Here is a 27668-nt window from a genome sequence, read left to right as displayed (position 1 = left end):
TTGCCTAGAATTTGAGCATCATCTGCTTATTTTTCTCTGGGATGTCAGGTGCCCAATTGTTTTTGAAGAACCAATTTTGAAAATCAGTTGAGAAAACTCTGTTGTTCTTTGTCTCTTTAGCTATTGTTGACTTGGAAGGAGATGCCCCCCTGCAACAGAAAACACAGAGTTAAGCTGGCTGAGATCTGAGAGCTTTAAAAATACCTTTTCCTTCAGCCTGTTTAATCTAGCATAGCTAGCTGCAATGACCTGATCCAAAAATAGCTGGCAGGGTGTCTTCGCTGAAAGTATTTGCTGCTAAATAATGACAGATGGTGATCTAGCTTGGTTAGAAACTGAAACTGTGTAGTGTGGAACTTTAAATATTTGGACAGAAGGGAGAATCAAGTTCAAGGTCTTTTTTCAATTGGAAATTAATTATATGTGCATGCCCTACAAATAACAGACAACCAGCAGCAAGGTGGATAGACTTGATGTGATGGGTATACTGTTAGAAGTTCTGAAAGGCTGGGTTAGGAACAGATTGTCATGGAGAAAATCTATCTGTGTGTGTCAAGGCCTAGCCCAAAGAACTCCAAGAGACCATGTAAATTCAGTCCAGCTATGTTTATTAGCTACAGCCTCTAGCAAGAATCTTCCCAGACTGAAACCCCAGTTCCCAAAGTCAGCCAGTCACAACAGTGTGAATTCCTCAGGGAGGTGCCAGTCTCATCCTCTTGTTCTTCCCACGCTGTTCTGGCGAGCTAAGAAAATGTTTATCTCCCTGAGCCTGGCCTTCATAATTCCACTCCATCACAATGTGATCATTAAGAATAAAAAATGACTTGATGGCACATAATCAATGTATATATGTTGAGTTTGACATGGCAGGTGTGTTTTTCTCACCCACCCCCTTTTCACAGATCCGTGGCATCCTGATTTTAATCTTTGAATTTCCATGAGGTTAGAGTAACGACTCTTCTTTACTATGTGCTACTTTTTGATTGGACCCTATTTAAATGTTACATAAAATGTTTAAATAAAAACACAGTTCAAATGCATTTGGAAGCTAAAATACAAGCAAAAATACACTTTGAAAAAAAATACTGTTTTACTCCTTGTTCGGTTGTTGGTTCATTCTTCATAAAAGGGTTTCTCTGAATTTCCTTTATTGATTTTTAGGGACAGCTTCTAAGAATGTTGAGGTCCTGCTTTTTTATTTAAAGAAGCATAAATTTGGCATCATCTTATGTAGCTAAGTTTGCTGTGAAATTGATATAAGCTTTTGAGTTTGGAAATCTGGACAAACTGTGATTAGCTTTAATTTGAGTTAATTGATACCTGTCAGTTTTCATCATAGATTATGAAGCTGACTTACTTCAGATAACTTCAGATCTGATGGTTACCCCCCAAAAAGAACTCCTCCTGTGGGGTTGGTCCAGAAATACAGGAGGTCTTGGCAGGAGGAACAGCGCACTTGGCCTCTCTTTGTCAAGCACCCAAAAACTAGTCAGCATTTTTTCAGGAGCCTGTCGCATGCTTATTTACAAGTCTTGGAGATGGACTTGCACCTGAGGGCAATTGGTAGACAATCAAGGCCAGAAATGCCTTCCAAGGTGAGGTGTATGTGTATATATAACTAACCATACATGGACAAGACAAGAGAACCTGGAATTGATGGAATGCTACTGCAACAGTAGACCTAATGAGAGGGGATATGTGAAACATATGAGGGGGCTATGGATGGATAGAAGACCTATATCCACACTAACTGAAAAACAGTTACACAACACTTCAACATAGTGAAGAGGAATTTGTTCTCACAGCTTGAGATAGACCAACTACACATTACATCCAGGACTCAAGAAGACCCGGAAGAACAACTGGATGTGCAGCCAACACCTGAAGCTGGAACAGCACTGCCACCCCCTCCATTACAGAGCACAGCAGCTGATATGAGGCATAAGATAAACTAGCTACAGTCAACCCTCAAGACCGATTACCAAGGCTCAGTGGAGAAGTACCATCAGACAGTATGCTAGAAGATGCCAATAGAGCCCTCACAACAATCCCTGCTACCACTGTAACTCAAACCAATGAACTGGTATATGCTACAACTGCTGTAATCCTGGAGATGCTTGGCTACATGATCAAGAAGAACAGCAGTACAGTCCCCTCTGGAAAATGAGATTGGAGGCCAAGATCAAGGCAACCTGGAGAGAGGTTAGTCAGCTGATGGAACTACAGAAGGGTATGGAGATTAAGGATAAGACTCAGCTACTGAAAAAATACAAGAGCCTGACCCCATCTGAAGCTGTAGAGACTGCTAAACAAAGGCTCACAACACAAGCTAGCAGGCTAAGGAGGTACACTAGAGAAGCAGAGGCCAAGAAGATAAATGTTCTGTTCCCCAAGAATCATCCAAGATGTACTCCCAACTGCAATGCAACAATGCAGTAACAGCAGAGCCACCAAGAGCAGAAACTGAATAGTACTGGAAGAACATATGGGAGAAAGAGAAGACACATATACCAGCTGCAGATCTGAGAGCAGACCACAGCAATCTCCCAGAACGGGAACCAGTCACCATCACAGTAGCAGACATCCAACAGACTCTTGTGCTCCAGTGATGATGGGGTCTCCTGTGCTTTCCTGAGCAACCCATTTTGGCCATAGCTGGCAGCTAGAAAAATCAGGATGTATTACATCGTGGCTGACGTAGTTTTCCTTTCCCTGCCTGTCCCCTTTTCTTTCTGCATAAGAGTCTTTCAGGCTGAAAATTGTGGTATAAATGCTTTGAACTCAAATAAACATTGCTGGTGCATACTAGCTGAGTGTATTTGGAAAACCTTGATGAGAGATCAGTGGTTAGAAGTGAACAAATGGATTGTGACAAATTCACATTTTATTGAGGTCACAGAAGTAATGTTCGTTTAAGACTGTGCTTTAAAATTTTTCCAGTGAAAAAAGGGGCGGGTGCTTATGATTAAGCTGATCAATTTCATGATGTAGAAACATGTCCTTCCTTCATGGAGCAGTAGTCAGAATACATGGGATCAATCCTGTCCCTGTTCCGATAAGGCTGGTCAGGCAGTAAGAAGATCCTGGGGTGTCTTCCAAGTGAACTTCATGCCTGCATAGGGTTGGGAGGCCTGGCCATTCTTAATCCAAATTCACCACTGCATATTGCAGAGTGCTAGTTTTATGGGGATTGGAAACCAATTTTATGTAATATTTGAATACTTTTCTTCATGTCAGGGTAGCTCAGGATGGGAGACCAGAGGCAGCGTTCGTTATCCACATCCGGAGAGTCACTATACCATGTTCTAGGACTGGACAAGAATGCCACGTCAGATGACATCAAGAAATCATACAGGTAAGTGGATGGAACTTCATTCTGAAGATAGTATTGATTTAAAACGCATTTTAAACATTTGCATACTATCTCAAGTTTTAAGCCTCCCAAAGTGGTACACAAGTATGTTGCTTACAAACATTTATTGATACAACCAGTTCAACTCATGATTTTTGTTCTCTGAATTTCTAGAACCTGATATGACATTAGCTGATGTATAGACCAGTAAATGCACTGACCAGCTATTTCTATTTGGGAAAATATGGCAGTTGGAATCCCCCCCCCATTAACTTTTCTTGGGTTAGGGATTCCACAAACAATTGATCAAGTGCAATTTCCCAAAGTCTTTGCAACTTTAACTGAAGATATCACTTACCTTAATTTAAAATGAGCTTTTGCTGTAAAACAACTTGTTTAATGGGGGTGTAGAACACTTGAAATCTGAAGCAAAAAAGGTGCTTTGGAGTAGTTGTGCCCTCCCCCCCCAATAAGTGGCACCTTCTGGGTTCCCAGCTGTGTTTGAGGTAAAGAGGTACAAAGAGGCCCAGGCTGAAAAATGCTGGTCTAGAGCAAAAAGAAAAAGCCGAATCTACTTGGATTTTACCCTTAGTATCATCTTAAGCATACATGCAAAAATGAATTAAAAAACAGAATAAAATAATTCCAAATCTAAGGATGTGTTTTCTGCATAACGGCTGGTCTGTGTTTTTATTCTTTCCGTGCCAAAATTTATCCTGATTACTTCACCCTTTTTTTCATTTCAGTCATGTAATTAGGGGATTGGGCCACCTTTTTCTTTGACTGTTTCTGATCAGTGGGAGTTAGAAATCTTGCCAATGAATTGCGAAATATATATTTGCTGTATCTCTCCTAGAAATGTATCAGATATTTCCAGATCTCTGTCTAACTCAGGCCAATCGAGAATAAAGTATTTTTTAAAACCTGGATGGGGATTATCTACTTTTAGAGAATGCTGATCTACTGGTGGTAAATGTTATTTAAAGTGTTAATTTGAAGTGTTAAACAGTTTGTGTTGGAGTCTGGATCATCCCCCTGCTCTTATGAGCCTGTCTGGACCACTGACATAAATGGGAAGAGTCTTCATGTTTGTTTCTTATCTGGCCTGTTTTTAGTTAAATGTATCTCTGCATTCAAGAGATAACTTTCTGTTTCATTTTATCTGTCTTTTGCTTCTGTTCAAGATGCAGCTTAGGCAGAAGTTAGGCTTTCCTATCCTGCATATTTCTTAATACATCTTTTTATTTATTTATTTATAAATCAGACTTGTATGCTGCCCATCTTACTACACAAGTGACTCTAGGCGGCTCATGCATAAAAAGCATAAAAACAGTTAAAAATACAAAGCAAAGTTTAAAAGACTACAAATGGAGTTAAAAAGCGGAGAGAGCATCCTCAGAGCACTAACCACTCCCAGTGTCGGGAGTCCCCCATTAGATCCCCAAGCTAGTTGGCAGAGCCAGGTCTTAAGGCTCTTCCGGAAGGCCACAAGAGTGGGGTCCAATCTAACCTCAGGGGGCAAGATATTCCACAGGGCAGGGACAATGGCAGAAAAGGCCTTCCTCCTAGACCCTGCCAGCCTTTTACTTCAAATATAATGAATGGCATTCATTTATGGCTAGGGTAAGTCCATTCTTTGCATCCATGAAGAGCTCTTCTTTTTAACAGGACCTTCAGCTACTTAGTTTCTTGCTGTTCTTTTAGCATTCTGCATATGCTCAGGAGCACATCCTCCAACAAGGGCTCCTCCCCCAGTTTTTCAATGAGATGTTAGAGGATACATAAGAGAGAAAGTTAAAATAGATTGATTCTCTTGTGTCTGGAAAGCTTCCCACCAGTTGATACCAATTTATTTTCTTTCCTGGTACATCTCAGAAAGATCATTTTAGGTAAGGGTTTGAAATGTTTACAGAAGGTTTGAAATATGTTAATAGCACTTGGAATCCAAAGCAGAAAAGGTGCTTTGGAGTGGGGATGGGTGTTTGTGCCCCATCTGTCAACACCTCCTAAAAGAAGCTGCATCTTTTCCTGGATTCACAGCTGTGTTTAAGGTAAGGAGGTGCTGACAGCACACCCGTGTTGCTCCAAAACCTAGTCGTGCCTGTTGATGCCTTCTTAAGTTGATAAGGAGTTGGGCACCGCCAAAATTGAATAAAAATAAAACAATATGGCTCTTTATAGTGTATGTAATCTGCTTTCTTACCACTAAAATCACTAGATTTTGGAGAAATAAATTATATCCTTATTAAGACCTTCTTTCAGAGTTTTAGGATTCATAGTTTTCTTAGATTCACAGAGCAGGTATGTTCCTTCAGGGAAATGTCCCCTCAGTTATCTGTTCAGCTTTGGATTTGTTGAGCAAAATACCAACGGTATGAAATTTTCTCTTAAGAAAGGCTGAAACTTGACAATTGATTAGGAATATACATTTACCTGTCATCTTATCAGAAGGCCCTATTCGCCATAAAACTCTTGGTTGTATCTTGAGATGACTTTGAGCCAATCACCAGGTTTTAGTTATTTCAAACAGTATTTTCAGAATTCAGCAGATCATGGCTCTGATTCATAAAATCCCATCTAACATATGTAGAGCAATAGGTTAAAATTGTAATCTACACATATTTTGTCAATTCTCCACATTTTAAATTCCCATAACTCATCAATGAGTCTTTTCTTGGCTCAGTGTGTCTTATCTGTAGAATTAAGTTCAGTCTGTTTGCCACACTTAAGTTTTATATATCTTTTGAACAATAAGCTTTTGGTGATTTTTACAACCTTGGGTTGGGAAATTTAATTTCAAAAGCCCAAACCTTTAGTAGGTGTTCACTAGATGTACAACTGATAAATGGCAATGTACTGAAATATACACTAGAGGTCAGCAGAAACATTTTCATGAAAATCTGTCTATCTGTTTTTGGTCCATGGGAGAGAAATGTAATACAGGTAAACCTTGTTTAGCAAATGCCTCATTTAGTGACCATTCAGTTACGATGGTGATGAAAAAGTAACTTTAAGACCAGTCCTTGCATTTATGACCTTCTCAAGTCTGTAAAGCAAAGGAAAGCTGAAGTAAGATCATAAGCACAGCTGCAGTTTCACTTAGTGACCGCTTTGCTTAACAACTGAGTTGCTGGTCCCAATTGTGGTCACTAAATGAAGACTCCCTGTGTCCCAACGGAATATTGCCTTGATTGTCAATACCCACTGAGGGCCAAAGAGTGTGAGTTTCTAAGTTCTCCCAAGCTTCTTTGTCAGGTAGTATAAAAACCAGGAGATGGGGGAGGAGAAGTCTGTAAATCAGGCCAGTTGTATTTGTTTACTGGATTTATAAGGCCACCCAACTCAGCATGACATAAACCATGTTTATGAGATTTGCAGTAGAGGAAGGCATCAGCTTTGGTGAGCTGTAGCTCACCAAAGCATATTCATATATTTATTTAGGTAAATAAAAAAATAATTTTATTTGGGTGGGTAAATAAATAAATAAATAAATGTATTTATTTGGATTTTTAAAACTGCCCCATAGCCAAAATCTCTGGGCAGTTTACAGCAAATCACACTAAAAGAAATTGAATCAAATATATAGAGTAAAATAAAATAAAAAATGCAAAATAAAAACACCATATAAACTAGGCAGTCGCAAGGCGATCATTCCAAACTAAAATAATATGAATTAACTAAAATAATGTGAATTAAAATGGAATTCAAAGCCAGTTAAAAAGCCTGGGAAAATAGAAAGGTTTTCACCTGGAAAAGTGAGTGCCAGTCAAGCCTCTGGGGAGGGAATTCGATAAATGGGGGGCTGCCACAGAAAAAGCTGTCTCCCGTGTAGAGACCCATCTCACCTCCTCTGGTGGTGGATGTGAAGGAAGGCCTCATTAGATGATCCTAAGGTCCAGGCAGGTATATACCGGGTAAAGCACCTAACCTGGTCCTAAGCTGTTTAGGATTTTAAATGTCAGACCAGCACTTCCCCCCCACTTTTTTTTTTAATTAAACGTTGTTAATGTGAAAAGGTGTTACCAGACTCCTGATCTGTGAATACTGTAGACCAGTGTTTCTGAACCTTAGCATGCTGCTGGGGAATTCTGGGAATTGAAGTCCACACTTCTTAAAGTTGCCAAGATTGAGAAACACTGCTGCAGACTAACATGGCTGCCCTCTTACAGTGTCTACACTGAGAAGCCCCAAGTTCTTCCTGAGTGTATATCAGAATGTGAAGTCTGTGTTTGACCGCCCCCCACCCCCACTTTGTGTTTGGTGTGTATATGTGTGTGCGCGTAAGAGGGAGCGGTTGCTTCATTTTTCTCACAATTCTAGGTGTTTGAAGAGTAACTTCCATGTGACTGTTCCGACAGCTATATTTAATGCTTTGCTAGGCATTTTTTCCCTAAATATGGCTTACTTCTTTCATAGGAAACTTGCATTGAAATATCACCCCGATAAGAATCCAGATAATCCAGAAGCTGCAGATAAATTTAAAGAGATTAACAATGCACATGCAATATTGACTGATGCTACGAAAAGAAATATTTATGATAAGTATGGCTCTTTGGGCCTGTATGTAGCAGAGCAGTTTGGAGAGGAAAATGTGAACACATACTTTGTGTTATCCAGCTGGTGGGCCAAGGTAAGTGGCAAGCGGATTCTGTTCTGAAATTATTTCTGTCTTAAAACAACATTCATTTCAATGATTGAAGAGCCCTTTTTTATATGGAAGAAAGCTCTTAAGAAAAGTATTTAGGGGTCTGTCTGGCTGTCACAAACCAGATTCCTCGGCCTCTTTATCCTGTTCCCTCTCCCCCTCTATAAATTTAATAGCTGCTGAGGTTGTAAAAATGCTAACTGCAGTGTGATTAAAGAAATTTTAAATCACATATGATTTGTGTGTCGGTTAATTTTCCTATGGATAATAAAGACTTCCAAAACAAGAAGCAGGCTTGCATTCTTTAGAGAGTGCATAAACGTCATAGGAGATCATATTTTTCTAGTTGCACCCTTCTCTCTGGGAGAGGAAAAGAGAATGCTTTAGCAGAGGACAGTGAATTGCCGTTTACAAGGATGTGCATTAAAAATCTTTTTTTTTTAAAGTCTGGCATTTGCATTGATGTTTTCAAAAGTCCACCATAATCGTGATTAAGTTTTCTAAAATGGATTTATTTTCATCTTTCATAGTAAGATACGAATTTGAGGTCAGAAAGGCATTTCAATGTCAGGAATATTTCATGAGCAATATCTTTCCTATACAATTTCCTGAAAATTCTAGATTGCTTTTTTGGGGGCTTCTTAAAGCTTGAAAGAGATTTGACTCAATTAAATCTAGTAGGCAGAAAGATTTAGTGGTGTCTTAGCTTTAACATTCAAGAATTATCATATGATGTCACTCACTTTTAAGCCTCTTATGTGTTTGAGGGCTCTGCTTTCCCGTTTTGATGAGTCAGCCACAGTTATCTATTACTTTTCAGCTTTCTCCTGGATTCTCTGCCTTGAGAGAAGCATTTTGAGCTCAGTCCATCAGAGAGTTGGGTCATACATGGTCACTAAGCCATTGCAATTCTCTTGTATAAAATAAAACAAGAGCAAATGTTTTGTGCTTATAGGTACAGTTTTAGATGTATTAGATCAGATGTATATTTTGGCAATATAATGAGACCCAGAATGCTGGAAAGGTTGATCAAGAGTCCTGGTGATAGGTTTAGAAATATTTCAAATGCATCTATTTATTTACCCCAATCCATTGTGACTCTGGGCAATGTTCCACAAAGTAAGATAAACCAACAAGAAATACACAATATTGTTAATGTATTAATGGCATTAACACAATAACAATAGGTATGGTCACGTACAGTCATTCAAATCCAAAGGCATGTTGGAATTATGATGGTCTTGACAGCCTTATGATATGGGAGGCAAGATGGGCCCAAATGTACCTTTAGGGGAAGCGTATGCCGAAACAGATGTCCTTTTCCAGCCCCATACAGTGAGGCGCTATCAAAGAAGCAAGAACTTCTTAAGCTTTGATAAGGAGTTTCAGTGCAAGAATTAGGGATAAGATACAAAATCTTGGAAACTGCAGTAGGACCTCCAGCCCTCCTTTATAAGTGAGTTCACTAAGGTGGTATCTCTTTGAACGTTTTTAAATCTCTTCTTCATGGAGACCAAACTGCCGTTTATGAGATATGCCAGTTATGTATGTCTAGTGTTCCTCTTGTTTCTTTCTCAGATTGCTTACAAGTTCTCATAGGGCTGTTGCTGAAAAGGCCTGTGGTATGGCCCATACCCCAGATACAGTATCTCTTGAGGGTAGGGAGGCCCTCAGCAGGCCCTCCCTTGGTATTCAGACTGGACAGGCAGAGTTGATTTTAGCAAGGTGATTTCCAATCTATCTCAGTGCTAAATTGCAAAGAGTCTTCTAGCTAATAAGCAGCTTTGGACTTGGAGGTCTATCAGTAGGTTGGGTTAGCAACCTCAAGATGACTGTGATGGAATGTGTCTATGAAGGGGGAGGTGATGTGATGAACCACAGTAATGCAGCAGGTTCTCAGGAAGGAGGGAGCACATTCCAGGAAGGGGGCAAGGCAAGAGACAACACAGGATTGTGGGAAGAGGAAGAGATTTAGAATAGCCACTCCCTAGAATCTCCCAGGGTATATCCACTAGGTTAGAGTAATACAGATTTAGACTGGCAAGATTCTGTCTATATGGCAGGGTTCCTCAACCTCAGCAACTTTAAGATGGGTGGACTTCAACTCCCAGAATTCCCCAGCCAGCATGGCTGGCTGGGGAATTCTGGGAATTGAAGTCCACCCATCTTAAAGTTGCTGAGGTTGAGGAACCCTGCTATATGGTATGAGCAATAAAATAACTTAACTTGGCTGGACTGTTTCTCTATCGTTCTTGGGCTGGGCCTGACAATGACCATGATTCTGCAATGCCAGGTTTCCTCAACCTGCAACCTGGCCGCCATGTTTTGTAGCCATTTGCTGCTTCCACGTTGTCTTCCAAAGCTGCCCTGTGTAGAGTTGGCTGTTTATTTAACTAGTTGAATGCCTTTGGATCAGTGTACAACACGCAGGACTCTAGAGGTTGCTGAACGATTATCTTACAGCAGTACAGCCAAGGCAGAAGATCACCCGCAATGAGCAGTCGTCAGCTCTTAGGACACGCAGTCAGCAGTTTTTCAGAAGTAGACCTTTCCACTGCTCACAGTCCAGCGCCCAGTCTTTCAGAACACACAGCCTCTTTCCCTCTCTCTTGGTCACTCTTTTCTCTGGCTCGACCTCCCCAGCCAAGCTCTCGCTCAATGCAGGTGGTGTACGTTTCTTTTCTCCCCTATCCAGGCACTGTTTGTCTTCTGTGGACTCATAACTGGGTGCTACTGTTGTTGCTGTCTCTGCTGTTGCTGTAACTGTTGCTGTGGAAAGTGTAAACCGAAACCCCCTGAAGGAGATGAGCCGGAGTATTACGTCTCTCCAGAAGACTTGGAGGCCCAAGTACAGTCAGACGAGAGGGGTAAGTGTTGGTCGCCCCAGTTAAGCCACCGGGAACACATCCAAAGATCAGAAAAGGGGAAAGAGCTGATCTGATGTGGCTTCAAGTCCAACATATAAACCATTTTGTACAGTATAGTAATTAAATTCTGTAGGACATTTAGTTGAAGTCCACCCATCTTAAAGTTGCTGAGGTTGAGGAACCCTGCTATATGGTATGAGCGATAAAATAACTTAACTTGGCTGGACTGTTTGTCTATTGTTCTTGGGCTGGGCCTGACAATGATCATGATTCTGCAATGCCAGGTTTCCTAAATTCTGTAGGACATTTAATTAGCAGTGGGTGGCTCAATTAATGCTCCACCATCTTGCAACTTACCCTTGCAAGTTATCATAAGGAAGATGGTGGCCGCAACGGCATGTGCGTGACACACATCAAAAACAGCTGGAGCTTTAATCTCACTGTTGCAGCTGCCATCTTGACTTTTTTTTATCATGCTCTGTGGACCTCACTGGTTCTCACTTCCTAATTGACACCCAAGAAGCGCTTTTTTAAAACATAAAATTGCAGGAAAAGTAATAAATCAAAAGTTTGAGAGGGGAGGAGTTCTTGCGGAGATTGCCACTTCACAAAAATCCATTTCAGACGTCACCTTTGCTCCCCTCTCTGTCCGCACGCATCGCCACTGGTGTGTTGTGACAGCCTCACGGGAGAAGAAGATTGGAGAGCTCCTTCAAGTAATGGTTTCACTGCTTCTTACTGGCGAACGGCTTATCATCGTTCTTATTTTCTCTCCCCAATTTAAAGTGTCCCAATTTAAATCCTCCATCAGTCCAGCCACTCGATGCCTCTGGTGACGGGAGCCACAGCTCACGAAAGCTTTTGCCTTTTAATAAAATATGTTAGTTGGAAAAGGTGCTAGTAAACCCGCTCCTGATTTTTAGCTTTCAGAAAGTTGCTCTTTATTTTTCAGAGAACTCCGACGCCCCAATTGTGATCCAGCCAGCCTCGGCCACAGAGACGACTCAGCTCACGGCAGATTCTCACCCCAGCTACCACACCGATGGATTTAACTAAGTTAAGGAAGCACTTATTAACCCGAATGGATAAGAATAAATCATATATGGCCAATCCAACACTAAGAATCATGGACATTAGGAATAGATTATGGAGAAGGGAGGTGTTTGCCATGTTGATTGGGCAGCTTCCAACCTGCTGAGAATATTTTGTAATCCCCCCTTCATCTTTTGTCACCTTCAATGTCGTATCTCGATGAGACATGGAAGTACTGTAGCATGCCGAATTTAAATCAGTTTAGCTTTAGTCTTCTTTTTGTTGTTGTTTCCATTCTGTTTTTAAAGAAAGAATAGCATGTGTGAAGTTTACATTATAAACGTTTTTTGTGTTGTAAATGTACTAAGGAGTTTATCATGACGAGTGTGACGGATACATTCTGCATTTTAAGCAGTAATACCAGTTAGAAATGATGAGCATTTTTCAAAGAGAGCTTAAATTTATCAAAGGAGCCACCATACTTCCATACAGTTGAGCTACAAGTACCCTTCTTCTTCTTCTGCTCGTTTGCTCCACTTGAGAGCAGCAGAGAGTTCCGATTTCCCACCTGCCCATTTGTACCTGGCCTCTGCCTCAATAAGTTTATTTTGAAAAATGCTGGTGTTGCAAGGAAGGGAGGGTTTTTTTAGGAGAAGAATGCTTTTTTCTGGAAATTTTGTTTCTGTTTCTTCTTCGTAGCCATCCAATGCTTCGTAGGTGTCTTGCCCAACCTGATGTTCTCCACAGGAGCGGGGAGTTGTAATCCACTGCATTTGAAAGGGATCACGTTTGGGAAGTTTGCTTTGCATTAAGACATTGCTGGGTGGGAGAGGGCCAAAATAGTGGTTTTACTACAAAACTAGAAGTTACTTGAATCATCTCTCGGCACTTAAATTAAAATGGACATTATTCTTGTTTAAATTTAAATACAAGCATTCCCCAAACTATTTATAGTTAAACCTTGCCATTTTTTTTTTTTACAAATGTATGTTCTTACTGTCCAGCTTGAATGAAGTGTTAGTGAAAAGTCGAGAGCAACTTTTAGGTTTCTGTTGAATATACATTGGTCTGACAATGTTCTCAAATTACTCTTTTTTAAAAAACAACAACACATTTATCAGGGTCCACTTTATAAATTATGTGTTCTAGTTGTATACTTAGGTTTATTTTTAATTTACTTTTTAAAAGTCTCTAACGTCTAGCTCACGGCTCCTTAAACTGGTACCAACTGGCAGGTGTTGGAGGTGCAGCCCTCAGCGTTCACCAGCCAGTGTGTTCGCTTCCTGCCTGGGAGCATACCGCAGTGATGTCAAGCATGCCATGATGTCATCGCTCCATTGATGTAATTTGAGCCAGTTGCTGCCAACCTGCGTGATACCATCATGGTTTCTACATTATCCCACTGATACATGATGTTGTGGCAGTCATAGCATCGTAGGGCTGATGCAAATGACATAATTCATGTCCTTTGCACCATGACAGACTTATGCATGAGATGTCACTTGACTTACACCACCACCACCACCCCCATATTCATGGCTGGGAATTTTGGGATTTGCAGTCCCAACACATCCAGAGGCCACCAGGTTGAGGAATAGTGAACTAGCAGGTCACAATTCTGATAGTGAGAACTAGAATTAGCTGCAGTTGCTCCTTTCCCAACCTGCAGTGCAGGAATCAGTCTGAAACTGATGGAGCAGGCAGAGCAGGAGTCGGCCAGATGGCCAGAACCACCCTGCCAGATCCACCTTGAATCCATGCCTGGATTTACCTGGCTGGCTGGTTTCTTTCTCTGCCTCAGTTCTTTCTTTATAAAATGGGAGCGATAAGTCTCAAGTGTCCATACTTTATTGTGTAGTACTTTGCATATTTGAAGTAGTATGTGATAGAGTTGTAATGTCTAAATGGCTATTTAAAAAAAAACAAAAAACCACTTGCTTTTCCATGTATCTGTCTAGAGGAACGTTCTGCAGAGAATGTTCTCTTCTAGATCAGCTCTTCCCTCCCTGGGCTTCTAATGAACACTTTCTCTGTGATGGGTGGGGGAATCCACCATGAACGGAAACTCTGTGTGCATCAAGGCAGTGGGTGTTTCCAGGTTTCCTCAGAGGTCCAGTGCCGCTTCAGTCTCGCTGCAGAGTATGTTAGGTTTGTTAATAAAGGCATCAGTCAGAACCTCCCCTTTTTTTCAGCTGCTCCTGCTTTGATCGTGGATCCCCCCCACCATCACTTCCCCACCCCCTTTGTCTCCCAGTCTCATTCTCACTTTGAACTCTGAGGCTGGGCTCTACGCCCACAACATCCCATCACCGGCAGCAGACTGTCGCTGCACCATTTGCATCACGTGCGTGAGGGTGTCATGGCACATGCGATATTGTCGTAACTTCTGCTGGGTGTCTGCACCGGAAAGGACTGTATCGCTTCAGACTGCAGGTGGGAGCTACGAATTTGAATGCTCCCTGGTATATATTTGTGCATGTGTTGAATTGTTGCAAAGTGAAAACTTTCACTCTAGGCTGTTGGGCTGTTCTGCAGGTTTTCTATTTTAAGGTGGTTGCTTTTTTTTTAAAGCATGCAACAGTCCCATCTCACATAATACTTGAAATAGTAGGTCAGTCCTGTCTGTTTGGTGTTTTGCTGTGTGTGGATGACTTCCCTTCCCTTTTTCTGCAGCTTCTCCTTAAATGCTTCTGTGTGGCTTCTTCTCCCCCTACCAGACCTAGAAATAACTCTGAATTTTTAACAATTTGAAGGATGATGTTCAAACCCATCCCATTTCTAAAACTGCAAGTTGGCTAGTACCCTGCTAGCCTAGTTATACTCTGAGTTCACTTGCAGAATCTGAAGTTTCACCTCTTGGATTGCCAAAACCAGTCTGTCATGCAGAGCAAGTGCTTAACCCTGATTAATAATGGAGTTTATTAATTTATTGTATATATGGATTTTCAAAGTCTCATCTTGTTTATGTAACATAATCTGAAATGAAAACAATGGATTAGTAGTAAAATGTATAAACAGTGGCAGAGTTCACTAATAATTAGTTGTGTTCTGCTTGCTAAGGTTTACTCTTGATTTTTGTAAGGCAAAAAATGATCACTTGACTTGAGGCCGGCAGAACACAATTGGGACTCTAGAGTGTAACGTTTAGCCAAACAAAAAACAAAAAAGCACCCACCCTCGGAGATGAAACTTGATTATTACTTCAGTTTTGTCAGTTTTGTACATTCCCTCATGCCCTACTAGTCTGTAATTTCAAATCACAGGAATTTGAATTCCAAATCACTGGAAACAAGCTGCTGTTCTCTCTAAATTGGCTTAAAAATTGTTATTATTTTAATAGATTTTACAGGAACTTCCTCCTTTCCTTGTCAGTCATGCCTCCTATGTCTTTGTGTAATTTCAAGGGTATCCATGGGGAAGGAGGTGTCAAAAAAGTCAAGATGGTGTCCTCAACCTTGCAGTCAAGCTCTTGTCACTTTTTTACACATGCTGTGCATCTGACACCCATAAACGGGCAGGGCTTCGACTGCACAATTGTGACCTTCTTGACTTTTGACCCTCTCCCCAGGGATGCTCTTGGTGTAATTACTTAAGGTGGATCAGAAATAGTTTAAACGGGTGATTGGTTTAGACCAGTGTTTTTCAAACTTGATAACTTTAAGAAATGTGGATTTCAACTCCCAGAATTTCCCATGCTGTCTGGGGAATTCTGGGAGTTGAAGTCCACACATCTTAAAGTCGCCAAGTTTGAACAACACTGTTTTAGATGATACCATAACTATTCTAGTAATTACACTGCAAGTCTTATTCTGTTCTTTGTATTCTCATTATGCTAAAACTTTTCCACAGGACCTTATCATGTTCTTGTATACTTTCTTGGTTCCTCTAACTCTAGACAGGAGGCACACAGACTCTTTACGTAGCCTGGACCCTGATATCAATTGTAAAATGAAAACCAGATTCAGACTTCTAAATAGTGCTGTCTTCCATTCAAGAGTCTTGATGTTTTAGTTTAATTTAATTTAATTTAAAGTTAGTTCAAGCCAAAGATTTCCTTCCCTGATGTAGACATGTTTCTGACATCTTCCTGGTGCATACGTTTTTTTAAATCAAACCCAGATGTTGAAATCCTGAGAGGTGGCTATCATGCCTTGAGCAATGAAGATTTGAAAATTATTTTACCTATCTTTTGCAGAGGTTCTGTTTTCCATTCAGCATGGTGCCTAGTTTCCCTGATGTTTCAGTAGTGGATAAAATGCAAAAACAAGCTGAAGTTTTTCCAGTAGCTTCACTTTGTTTTTATTTTACCAGCTGTTATGTGTTGCCAGAATACCTTCAGCAGCTGTTTGTCCTGATTTTTCTAACTTTGTCAGAATCCTGCCACTGGGCATTAATGCATTTGTGTTAGGCATAAGTAACACCCAAAAGGTATTGCCCTAGAATTTGTTTCCCCCAGAGAAGCTGTATTTCAGTCCTATCCATTTGGTGAAACCTGCCATCCAGGGGGCTGGCCCATTGGAAAGCTAAAGTGAGCTACTGCGAATCCATGAATGAGCTTTTTTAAAAAGCCCACTGGCCCTGGTTAATGGGAATACCCAGTGCCAATGAATGTGAAACCAGACCTTTGCCAGCGCACATTTGCATTTTCTTTTTCTTTGACTCAGCTAAACATGATGGGTTTCCCAAATTGTTTTCTAATTTGGCAGCCTTGCCAATGTGTATATTGCAGGCTAAATTTTCTGGCCCTAAAAGGCCATCTGCACTTAGCCTGTATTGAGCAAATTGCTGAAATATCCTAACCCTGAAAATCCATCCCAAATGAGACTCAGATTTTCCTTTGAGTAGCCAAAGCTGAGGTGATTTCTCTTTCTTCTTCCTCTTTCCTTTTTTTTTTTTTCCTTCGACATAATTTAGGACCATTTGCTCAAACAGATACGAGGAATACAGGGCTCTTATTAGCAAGCTGAGGGGCTTCATTAAAAACCTAAGTCATGTATGTAGAAATCTTGGGTTTCATATTTGTACATACGGTTATGTAAATATCCTCAAAGCAGTTGTGTGTATATCTTGCCATATCTAATACTTGCAACAGCTATAATTTGTGGTTGTTTTAGTTTAGTATCCTTGTTTTTAAATCTTTGGATAACAGCACTGATTGTGTATGCAGAAAGATGCCCTGTGAAATTGCACCATGTGTTAGTTCAGCATTCCCCAGCCTGACGCTCTCCAGATGTGTTAGACTTTGGCTTCTATAATCCCCAGGACCATGCTGGCTGGGGATTAAGGGGCTCAGGCTAAAATATCTAGAAGACTGTAATAAACTATGAGGAGTGGTTTGGCTGCAACCCATCAAAAAGAAGATTTTCATCTGCAGTGTTAATGAAGGAGGGTGTTCCAGGGATAGAACCTAAGTAAAATTGGGGGCCTAACTTTTGCTCAGGTTCTACAAATCATCTGGAAATACACTTTTTGCAGCTAATACTCCAAGCATGAATGAGCCATTCATGTTCTCAAGCATCCCTGAACACACATTGGGGAGATCTGGCCCAGGGAGGACTCCTGAAGAAAAGAGAGGAGAGGTGGTAAACTCCAGTTCTTGTTCCCAGAAAAGTTAGGATTCTTTTATGGCTAAATAAAAGGTAGAGATTTCCAGAAGAATTCACGATGAAAGGAGGCCTCCTCAGATGACCTGAGAAACAGTGAATTAGGTATGTGGAATATGTTATTGAGATCCTTGTTTAATAGTTGTGTTCTGCTTTTTCAATCCTCCTCCCACCCACCCACCCACCCCAAAAAGAAAGCAGGAAGACTTTCTGGACTTCCATTGTTTCTCAGCCCATCTGTGAAGGCCTCCTTTCACTAGTGCTACCAGATAGAGCAGACAGAGTTGGTGGAAAGACTGGATGCTTTTGTTTACCCCACGAATCTGACATAATCTTGGATGGATCCATACAACCTGCCTTTTTAGCTAGCAGAATTGACTTCCTGCAGCCTTCCCCCAACCTGGTGCCCTAGTAAACTCCAGAGTTTCCTGTTGGCTGAGAAATTATGGAATTGCAATTCTGGAGAAAGTTGGCCCTCCTCCTCACAATGTCTGTATGGAAGAATGTTGAAATAGGCACATAGAAGTTTGATTTGTCCTCAGGTGGAGAGTAGAGGTGCTGGAAGAAGCTTGTACCCCTTTTCTTCTCCGGGGGGACCCTTGTTCTCTTCACATTTTCTTGTCTGTCCCCAGAAAGCCACTATCGTTACCCTAAAAGGACATGTATTTTATATTTTACTGGAGGCGATCAGCACAATCATTTAACTGCACAGTGCAGATCACAGAACTTATTTCATTATAGATGTTTTAAGTCATTTTTTTAAAAAGATGACTCTCTGGTAAGCCAGGGAGATGGATGGCATAAACCTGGAGCTCTACCAAACAACAGCCCTTCAGATTTTCCGTTTTCCTTCTTGGGCGTGGATGTCTTTGTGTGAATGTATGCCAACTTCATCTTGTTCAGCAGTTGTTCCGTTAATCCCTTCCTCATATGCCTGCTCGTCTTCTTGGGGGGGGTGTAATTTTTTCCCCCAGTAGTTAGTTAGTTCTCCCTCAATTTTAGGCAGTCTCATACATTTAAGGAAGAAGTTTGATGGACTAAGGGGTAGTTGGCCAGTATACCTGTTTTACAGTGTTTGTCGGGTTCAGTAAAGTTCCAGAAACAAGGCTCTGAAACAGCCACGTTTGGTTGATGCACGTCATTCACTTAATGCTGATTTTAGGTTTTACTGTGACCTCTTCTGAAATCCATGTGACCTGTCGAGGTAACTGTTTTTGCACGTGTATTTGCGGGATGGGAGAAGGGAAAATCCAAATGGGTTTAAAAAAAAAAGTTAATTATTAAAAAAATAAAAAGAAAAAAATCAAAGTATAGATGCATTTGAAAAGCAATTATATAAATATATATATATACATAGAATATATATATATTTTGTTATGTTATTTAAAGGACCATCCTTTAAATTGTATGTAAGTAGCTGTAGCTGTACGCACTTTGTGGATTGTTAACACTCGCAAGTACTGAGCTCCGGTGCATACCTACAGTTCAAAAAGGAATTCTATTATGTTTTAGCATGGTAATTTATGTATTGTATGTCTGAGTAGGAACTTAAAAGTGAAAATAAATAAATAAAGATTGCTAAATTACCAGAAACCAAGATTGTAAAATAAATGTTTTCATGGCAAAAAAAAAAAAAAAGACGATTTGCATTTTTTTCTTTCTCCTTTGCTAGAATCTTTGCTGTTTCTAGCCGAAATGGGATTACTTGAGGAGGAAGTCCACAAGCGGGAGCCGGATTCATTGTATAGAATTGGATGTTTGGTCATGGGTCTGAGCAACTGTGGGAAATTTGGGCGGCAGACTTTCAGTGCAAAGCCATCATCTGTAAGGGTTCTCAGAAAAATTCCCAATGACACATCACAGAATTTGAGGGAAGCAAAATATTTTGATGGCTGATGGTCCTGCCCTTGGGCTAAACTGTAATGTTACTTGTTTGATTTTGATTCCATGTGCTGCATGAACTCAGCCAACTGCAGTGTGTAAACCATGACTTATGGTTTAATGAAGTAGGTGAACCTAGCCAACTAGTATTTATTCAGTAAACATAATTAACAAAACAAACCATGGCAGCTTCTGGAAATCTAGCCAGTAGGACATACTCAGTAAATTATAATTAAATGACCACAGTTTAGTATATTGTGTAAATAGACTAGCACAGTTTTGTCTTGGTGAAGTTGACACATTCTTATACCCACGTAAGCCTGTTCGAAAATACGTATCTTGCTTTACTGGTTTTAATAAAGCTTGTTCTGAAGTCACCCCTGGTACATTCAGCTGCAAAGTATCTCAAGTGGGTTGAAATAAATTTTATTTTTTTGTTCTTTTTAGATGCTTTCCCAGTCTTAGCAATATAGTTTGCTGATCCCAAATTATATCCATGCAGGTTTCTAATCCTTAGGTAGCGGAATACCTAAGAGTTCAGTGGAAGAAGAAAAACATTTCTGAACATTTTAAAAATTTATTTTAAAACATTTAAGGAACAAAATCAATGACTACATAAAAGAAAAAAAATGTGAAAAAAGGAGATGATTGATTGATCGATTATGTGCCATCAAGTTGGTGTCGACTCCTAGCAACCACATAGAGCCATGATGATCTGTCCCCATCCTGGTCCTTCAGGTTTTCCAACGGCGCCTTTATTGCCACTGTAACTGAGTCTGTCCACCTTCCTGCTGATCATCCTTTTCTCATTCCCTCCACTTTTCCCAGCAGTAGAGGATGGAAATTAAAATATCAGTAAATAAAAAATTTACAATTGTCATAAAATTTAAAATCAATTATTCCTTCATTTCAATGATTAATTTATGATAACAACTAGACACATTGTATCACTTTAAAAAAAATTGAAAATCACTACAAAATAGAAAGGGTCTTGGGGAACCCCAGAGGTTCTCAGACTGTTCTTTGAGAATCACTGGCCTGAACAACATTAAATGAACTGGACTTCAACTCCCAGAATTCCCTGGCCAGCATGCCGGCTAGGGAATTCTGGGAGTTGAAGTCCACACAGCTTAAAGTTGTTGGGATTGAGAAACACTGCCTTAGACCTTTGGATATTTTCCACTTTTGAATCTGTAAGAATCTCTCCATCAGATCAGGTAGAAATAACAAATATAATGCTGGCTGAGGAATTCTGGGAGTTGAAGTCCACACAGCCTAAGTTGCTGAGACTGAGAAACACTGGTCTAGAGGAAAATATTTCAAAAGAAATTTGGTTCCTCACCCCAGTAAAGCTTTAGCACAGTGAAAATGAAACAAAGAGACTTCAGTTAAAGAGAAAAGAGGCAAACGGGGGGTGGGGGGCAGAAAGAGATTCTGCTCCATATTGCTCAGCAGCCAAAACCTAGCCCAGAAGGCAAACAGCTCCTTCTGGCCTTGGAGATAAAAGAGGTACTATTCAAACTTTTCTCGAAAGAAAGACAAAAAGCTACTTGTGAAAACAACAAGGGTCAAGAGCCTCTCCAACAAAGCAGATGCTTTTTGATCCGCGGCCACTCTTAATTCCTTGGCCTCCTGTCTCAATTGCAAATTCAGTTTTGGGTTAAGGAATGATGCTAGAGTGAATTTGGGGTGGGATGTGCCCCAGGTCTACTGGAAAACAACTGAGGCTCACAGAGCACAGGAACTAACAGACCTCCTAACTTCTTTTCGCTCTGATCTATTCTTGCACCACACGTTCACACAGGTCGGCGTAACATTCCCTTCTCCTGGCTGCGAGTCTTCTGATCTGTGAGCCAAAGGTTTGCTCCCATTCTGTTCTGCTCCCTTGGAAACCTCTCTTACACAGCACCCCTCCAATTGGCAGTCATACCTGTTACAAGTGGGGTCTGCACATACTAAGCCAAGGTTTTTAAACCGTGGTTTGCTAAATAAGATACTATTGCAATTTATGCTAAGCCATCGCTCGTGATTTAGAGAACACAATGGTAACTAAACCACAAAAGCCACATGGCTGCGCATGGCGTGTGAATGGACTCGCACAAATTTAACACTGCATTACTTTCTTGAAGAGAGCTCCTTGTTTAGATCTGCCTAGAGCAGTGTTTCTGAACCTTGGCCACTTTAAGATGTGTGGACTGGGGGAATTCTGGGAGTTGAAGTCCATATATCTTAAAAGTTTCTGAGGTTGAGAAACACTGGTCTAGAGAAAATGAATTACAGAAGAAAAGATTCCCCAGTTGCCTGCTTTAAAATGAACCATGTGACTGCATCCATGTGCTGGAAAGAGAGTTTCTTTTCTGCCCCCTTCCAAACCTTAAATCCAGGGTTTCTACTTTAAGACACCACCTTTAGCATCTGAGCTGAAATGGCCCTTTAAGGCAGGGTCGAAACTTAAACCGTTCACTGTCCAGGACGGAGGGGAGCATCACAGACTCTGCTGTTATATTTCTGGAGCCTTCAAGAAGCATGTGGCAGACCTCTGGGGAAATTAAGTAGACAGGTGCTTCTGGGGTTCTCCAGCGTTTCCTCACCACTGTGTCCTGTGAGGGCACACGGAAAGAGCTGCACCTCCATGAACGGTTGCTGGTCCCCTTGTCATGTCGAAGCACATGGAATACACCTCTTACCCAAGAGATTGTCCCACGATGGAGAACTTGGAGAGGCAATTGATCTGCCCCATTTGCTTGGAGATGTTCACCAAACCTGTGGTTATCCTCCCGTGCCAGCACAACCTGTGCAGGAAATGTGCCAATGACATTTTTCAGGTTAGCTGGGGACTTTTCAAATCAGGTTGTGGAAATGCTCTTCAACTTGGAGCAGTTGAGGCTCAGAACTTGAGAGCAGAGTTGGGTCAATCTTTAGGGAGCTGGAAGTTGCCCTTAGTGATTTCAGGGATCACAGTGGACCAGACAATGAGATGGATGGGATCATATTGTATGTGTTTGTGTGTGGCTAGGATTTTCTGTTTTTCAGAGGGAGGATAAAGTTTTCCTTTTTAAAAATACTATTAAGCCTACTTTAGACTTTGAATTTCATGTATTTCCACCTCAAAAAGGCGGAAGAGACTCCCTTCCCAATAGCAAGCCAGACTAGTGTTGAAAAAGCAAGGTCCCTTTTGGAAAATAATTACAAGAATGTTGTTGTAACCCAATTGGGAAGGGGGCATGATTGTGTTTTTTGCATGGTTTAAATAATAAAGAATCTTTTTCATAAATTTAGGGCTAGGGCATTTTTTGACAATGCTCCAGATTCAGCAGAGAGACGTTGCTGGAAATGTAGTTTGTGCTAGACCGTAATATGATTTGTTCAGTTTTGGTTTACAGCAATGTGTGAATTCCACTTTTGTGATTTATGATTTATAGCTTAATATGGAAACTCAGCCATTGGGTCTTCTTCAACAAACCATGGCTTAGTGTGTACCGTGAACCTAGTTCATCTGTAATTACCCTGTGGACTTATTTAACTAATGGGCGTCCTTGCTAGAGCTTTCTGGATTTTTTCCCCTTCCTGCAACAGAGTCTTCCCAGTTCTGTGTTTTCCTTTGCTTGACCAATGGCAATGCTTTGCTCCTGGGAAGTAGCGTTTCTGGAGTAGAAGGGAGGAAACTGCAAAAATGAGTGATGTTTTCCTGACCTCTGAGTTCCTCGAGGTGCAGAGAAGCTGGTGGCTTATCCCCAGAAGCTCCCTTTGCAGATGCCATTCGCAGTATAGCTCAAGTTTAAAAACAGCTCAAGGAAGTCAGACAGCCATTTCTGGATTGGCAGAACCAGAGGACAACATGTGCTGAAAGGCCAAATGCTCTTGAGATCCCTGGGATGGGAGCCGTGTTGCTCTGTCCAAAAACAGTTCTGAAATGGTGGCACTGTGTGGAGAAAGATCACAGGGATCCCACTACATTTCTTGCTACTCATTTGGGTTATTGCGTGCTACCACTTGGTGGTTACAGATTAATGGGGCTCACAGCACATCCTAATCCATATTTGGATAAAGAAGACCCAGTGGCTGAATTTCCATACTAAGCCATAAATCATAACTCACAGAACTGAAGGGGACAGATCCATGCTCTGTTATGTCCACAGTAAGGATTTTGTTAAGCTGCCGGGACAGGAAAAAACTGATGGTAACATCTTAGGGATATTGATACTGAACCCTTGCATGAAATTGAAGAGCCTTGTGTTTATCACCTTAGCTGGAATTCATCTTGGTGCCTGTACCATTCAGTGGCTGTGTTCATTCAGCATGCTCAGTGCTTACTCAGCAGGGAAGTAAGCATAATGTTGGAAACATCGTAAGTGATCAGTGGGGCAGAAAAGGGTTTTACTTTAGAACAATCCTGGGGAATGGGGAGGTTGGGTTAAATTACCCTAATCCACTCAGCTATATAGTCCAAACACCATACCTGATCAAAAATTTTCCAAAGCCTACTCTGTTAGTGCTTAAGAAACTTGAGTTCAAGGTAAGGCTAGAATCATACTTCATCCAATCAGGGAAAGGTCAAGCAACATACATACAGGTAGTCCTTACTTAACAACCACAATAGGGACAGAAAAATTGGTTATTAAGCAGGGTGGTTGTTAAACAAATCAGACCCAATTTTACGACCTTTTTGGCAGCAGTCGTTAAGCAAATCATACAGTTCACCATTGATTTTGCTTGCCAGAAGCTGTCTGGGAAGGTCGCAAATGGTGATCATGTGACCCCGGGATGCTGTAACTGTCATAAGTGCAAGCTGGTTGCCAAGCACTCAGATTGAGATCACATGACTGCAGGGGGGTGTTGTGACTGTTGTAAGTGCGAGGATCAGTCATAAGTCACTTTTTTAGCACTGATGTAACTTTGAACAGTCACTAAATGAATGGTTGTTAAGCGAGGACTACCTGTACTAAGCTTGATTAGACTTAATCTTATTTTGGGGGAAGGGTTGTGGCTTTGCATGTAGTCAGATCCAGTCCAATGGACTTCTTTTTGGTCTATGCACAGTGCAAACAGAATGATCTCTCATCTCCCCACCCTCAATATATGACAGGCCCCAACTCTGCTCACCTTTAAGAAAGATGTTAAGACCTACCTTTCCCCCCAAGGCATTTGGGTCCATTTAAGTACAATCCCCTTCTGGTTGTTTCATTATCATCTCTGGTCGCTATTTTATTTGTATTTTATATCTTGGGTATGTGTTTAATGTTATGTGGTTATGTTTGGTTTATTGTTTACTTCTTGTTGTACGCCACCCAGACTCAGGCTGTTTGAGCTGGACGGCCCTATGAGTCCATTAAATAAATAAAGAAACCTGGAAAATGGATTAATCTGGTAACCAGATTAAGCTGTAGTATGGGAACACAGCCACAGAGCTAGTGCAGAACAGGTTGCAAAGGCCTGATAGCACCAGCACAGCCTCCAAATGGCTGCATCGCCATTCTGGCCAATGGGGAAGGGGCTAATTATGTAGGAAAGCCTTGCCAATACTCTCCTGGTGCAAGGGCTCATGGGATACTAGCCACTTTCTGGGATAAGTGGGAGGGGGACAAGCAATTTACCAAATGAGAATGAGGGTGGAATAGGGATGGAAGTGTTGGATGTGGAGCAGAAGATCCAGGTTCTGATTCTCCCTCAGCCATGGATGCTTCCTGGGGGACTTTGGGACAGTCCCTCCCTCTCAGCCCAGCCTATGTCACAGGGTTGTTGCTATGGAGGAAATTTGGAGAGGAGTGGTCTATAAATCTAGGTAGGAAGACCGATGGTCTTGGAAAGACCGGTCTATCTCTTCAAGATCAGCCAAGATTGACTAGATGTGGTCATCTGGCTGTGCCCAGAAATGGTTTAGAAGTTGTAATTATTAGTGTCATAACAGGGGCACTTTGTGAAATACATGACACAGAGCAGTGTTTCTTAAAGTGTGGTCCTAGGACTGCTGGGGAGGGGGTCTCCCAAAACCCTCTTAGTGGTCTGCAAAATCAGAAGTATTGGCTGGCCTGTGCTGAAAAAGCATACAATATTAAAATCCCATCAAACAATCACGAGAAACAGTAGTGGCAGTGAATGCGTCGATTTTAATTTTTAATACGGTAAACGTTGATAAATATAACCCATGCAAACCAAAGGTCTTTTGGGGTCCTCCATAACTTAAAAGTGGGAAAGGCTCCTGAGGAAAAAAAGTTTCTTAAACACTGACTTAGAGTCAGCACATGAACTGCATGGAATTTGAATTAAGTTTTTGTTCTGCTTGGTTTTTGGCATGGAGCCCCTGGCACACCACTCGAAGACTAAGTGTGGTTTGTGGCTCTGACAATTGTGCATCCCTAGACGTTAAGTTACGACGCCTGACTCTTGAACTGCAGGATGGGGAATACTGAAAAACATCACATCTGGGGCAACTGAATTTTAGGAGGATCGGTCTCCTTCCAAACTGGCTTCGGAGGAAATATCATCAGTTGGCAAAAGGCCATCCCCAAGGGCAGCGTTTCTCAACCTTGGCAACTTTAAGATGTCTGGACTTCAACTCCCAGAATTCCCCAGCCAGCAACCTTGGCAACTTTAAGATGTCTGGACTTCAACTCCCAGAATTCCCCAGCCAGCCATGCTGGCTGGGGAATTCTGGGAGTTGAAGTCCAGACATCTTAAAGTTGCCAAGGTTGAGAAACGCTGCCCAAGGGAGACTATTTGCAGAGATGTTGTTAAACTCATCAGGGAAGCCTCTTCCACAGTTCCTATTTGTGAATAAGTTTGAAGATAAACCTTCGATTCTCGTGAATCCACATATAACTATTAGAGCATTCATCCATTTAGTCTACGTATTTGCCATGTTCGATGCTTTAAGAAAACATATCCTGCATTTCCATATTTCCTGGAGCAGAGGCGTCCCCATCGGTGGTCCAGAAAATTCAAGATGGCAGCTGCCATCCTCATACCATTCAAGTCCTGCCCCTTTTTAAAAAGGGGCAGGGCTTTTCTTGTCGGGGTGGCCATCTTGACTTTTTTAACACACACTCGTCCTGCGGATGTCTCTACGCTTGGAGGAACAGGAAACTCTGTTTGTGAATTCCCGTCAGGAAACCCACAACGTTTGACTGGGAAGCGCGACAAGTCTAACCTTTATTCTGGCGCGACTTATAGCATCGAGATTTCTTCCTGGATGTTTGCGGAGCCAAGTCAAATAACCGAAGGCCAATGAATGGTTTAGTGCCGAGTCCCTTGCTTCCCCTTGAGGATGACCAACACCTGCCTTTGCGCTATCGAATATCATGGCTTTGCTTCAGTCTTCTGCGTTTTGATTTCCTGCAAAAATAATATGTTCTTTTGCTGCAGCCTATCTAGTCGATACCCTCCTAACCCCTGGGGGGTGAGCCTTGAGCCCCTGACCTTTGCGGTGTCTGTGCTGCAAAGAAGAGGGGGCATATCTCGAATTCTTGAAAGCCTACTTTGCTCCCCAAGGTCCTCTGATTTTGAAACGTGAGATGGAGAGAGACGCGAGGCAGCCAATCTATCTTCTCTTGGAGAAGACGTTCTAACGTCTGGGCTGCCGAGAGAGCCAAAGCTTGCCAGTTTTCTGCTGTCCGAGCAACCAGGGAAGACAATCCTCCCCTCTCCATCTGTACAGGAGTGGCTGTTTTCACACAATGTGCTTAACATCCCTACCCAAAGAACCCATTTGGGGGGGTCCCACAAAACATGCAACTATAAACAAGCCCAATAGACTGGATTTGCCTGGGACAGGATGTCTCAAGGTTATCCGTCACATGAGCCCAGCTTGGTCCCCTCCTGTAAGACCTAAATTACAACTCAACTCCTTCCCTTTCTTCTAGGACAGTGTTTCTCAACCTTAGGAACTTTAAGATGTGTGGACTTCAACTCCCAGAATTCCCCAGCCAGCCATGCTGGCTGGGGAATTCTAGGAGTTGAAGTCCACACATCTTAAAGTTCCCAAGGTTGAGAAACACTGTTCTAGAAGGTGAGAGGTGGAGCTGAGAAGGTTGAAACAGAAACTGGGGGCTCTCTGAGAGTTTTTTGGCTACTGTTTGGAGGGCAGGTGAGAGCGGAGGATTATTGGGGAATGTGGAAGTGCTGTTTGTCAGAGGAGAAAGCGCTGTGCTGTCTGTTGGATAGCAAAGGTTTAAAGCAGTGTTTTTCAAAGTTGGCAACTTTCAGATGTCTTCAGGACTTCAGCTCCCAGAATTCCCCAGCCAGCATGTGTGAACTTCAACTCCCAGAATTCTCCCGCCAGCATGTGTGAA

At 41.6% G+C, this 27668-nt stretch overlaps 1 protein-coding gene across 2 annotated transcripts in view; it reads left to right on the top strand.

The window, feature by feature from the left end:
• DNAJC5 (DnaJ heat shock protein family (Hsp40) member C5) overlaps positions 1-19718 on the top strand; it is a 51217-nt gene extending 31499 nt beyond the window's left edge. Inside the window, exons 2-5 of one of the 2 annotated variants that reach the window (XM_088154109.1) lie at positions 3238-3355; positions 7769-7982; positions 10693-10864; positions 11817-19718. In XM_088154109.1, coding sequence (XP_088010235.1) covers positions 3249-3355; positions 7769-7982; positions 10693-10864; positions 11817-11920 — 597 coding nt within the window. In that variant the 5' untranslated portion in view covers positions 3238-3248 and the 3' untranslated portion in view covers positions 11921-19718. The remainder of the gene's footprint in view (positions 1-3237; positions 3356-7768; positions 7983-10692; positions 10865-11816) is intronic. The other variant, XM_088154108.1, reaches the window with a different exon arrangement.
• The last annotated feature ends 7950 nt before the right edge of the window (positions 19719-27668 follow it).

Source organism: Python bivittatus, unplaced genomic scaffold (genome assembly GCF_059951505.1).
Source record: "Python bivittatus isolate LINGU-HERP-01145 unplaced genomic scaffold, Pbiv_v1 ctg000700_np1212, whole genome shotgun sequence".
NCBI lineage: Eukaryota > Metazoa > Chordata > Lepidosauria > Squamata > Pythonidae > Python > Python bivittatus.
The sequence above is the reverse complement of the archived record's forward strand: the minus strand, read 5'-3'. Positions and strand labels throughout refer to the sequence as shown.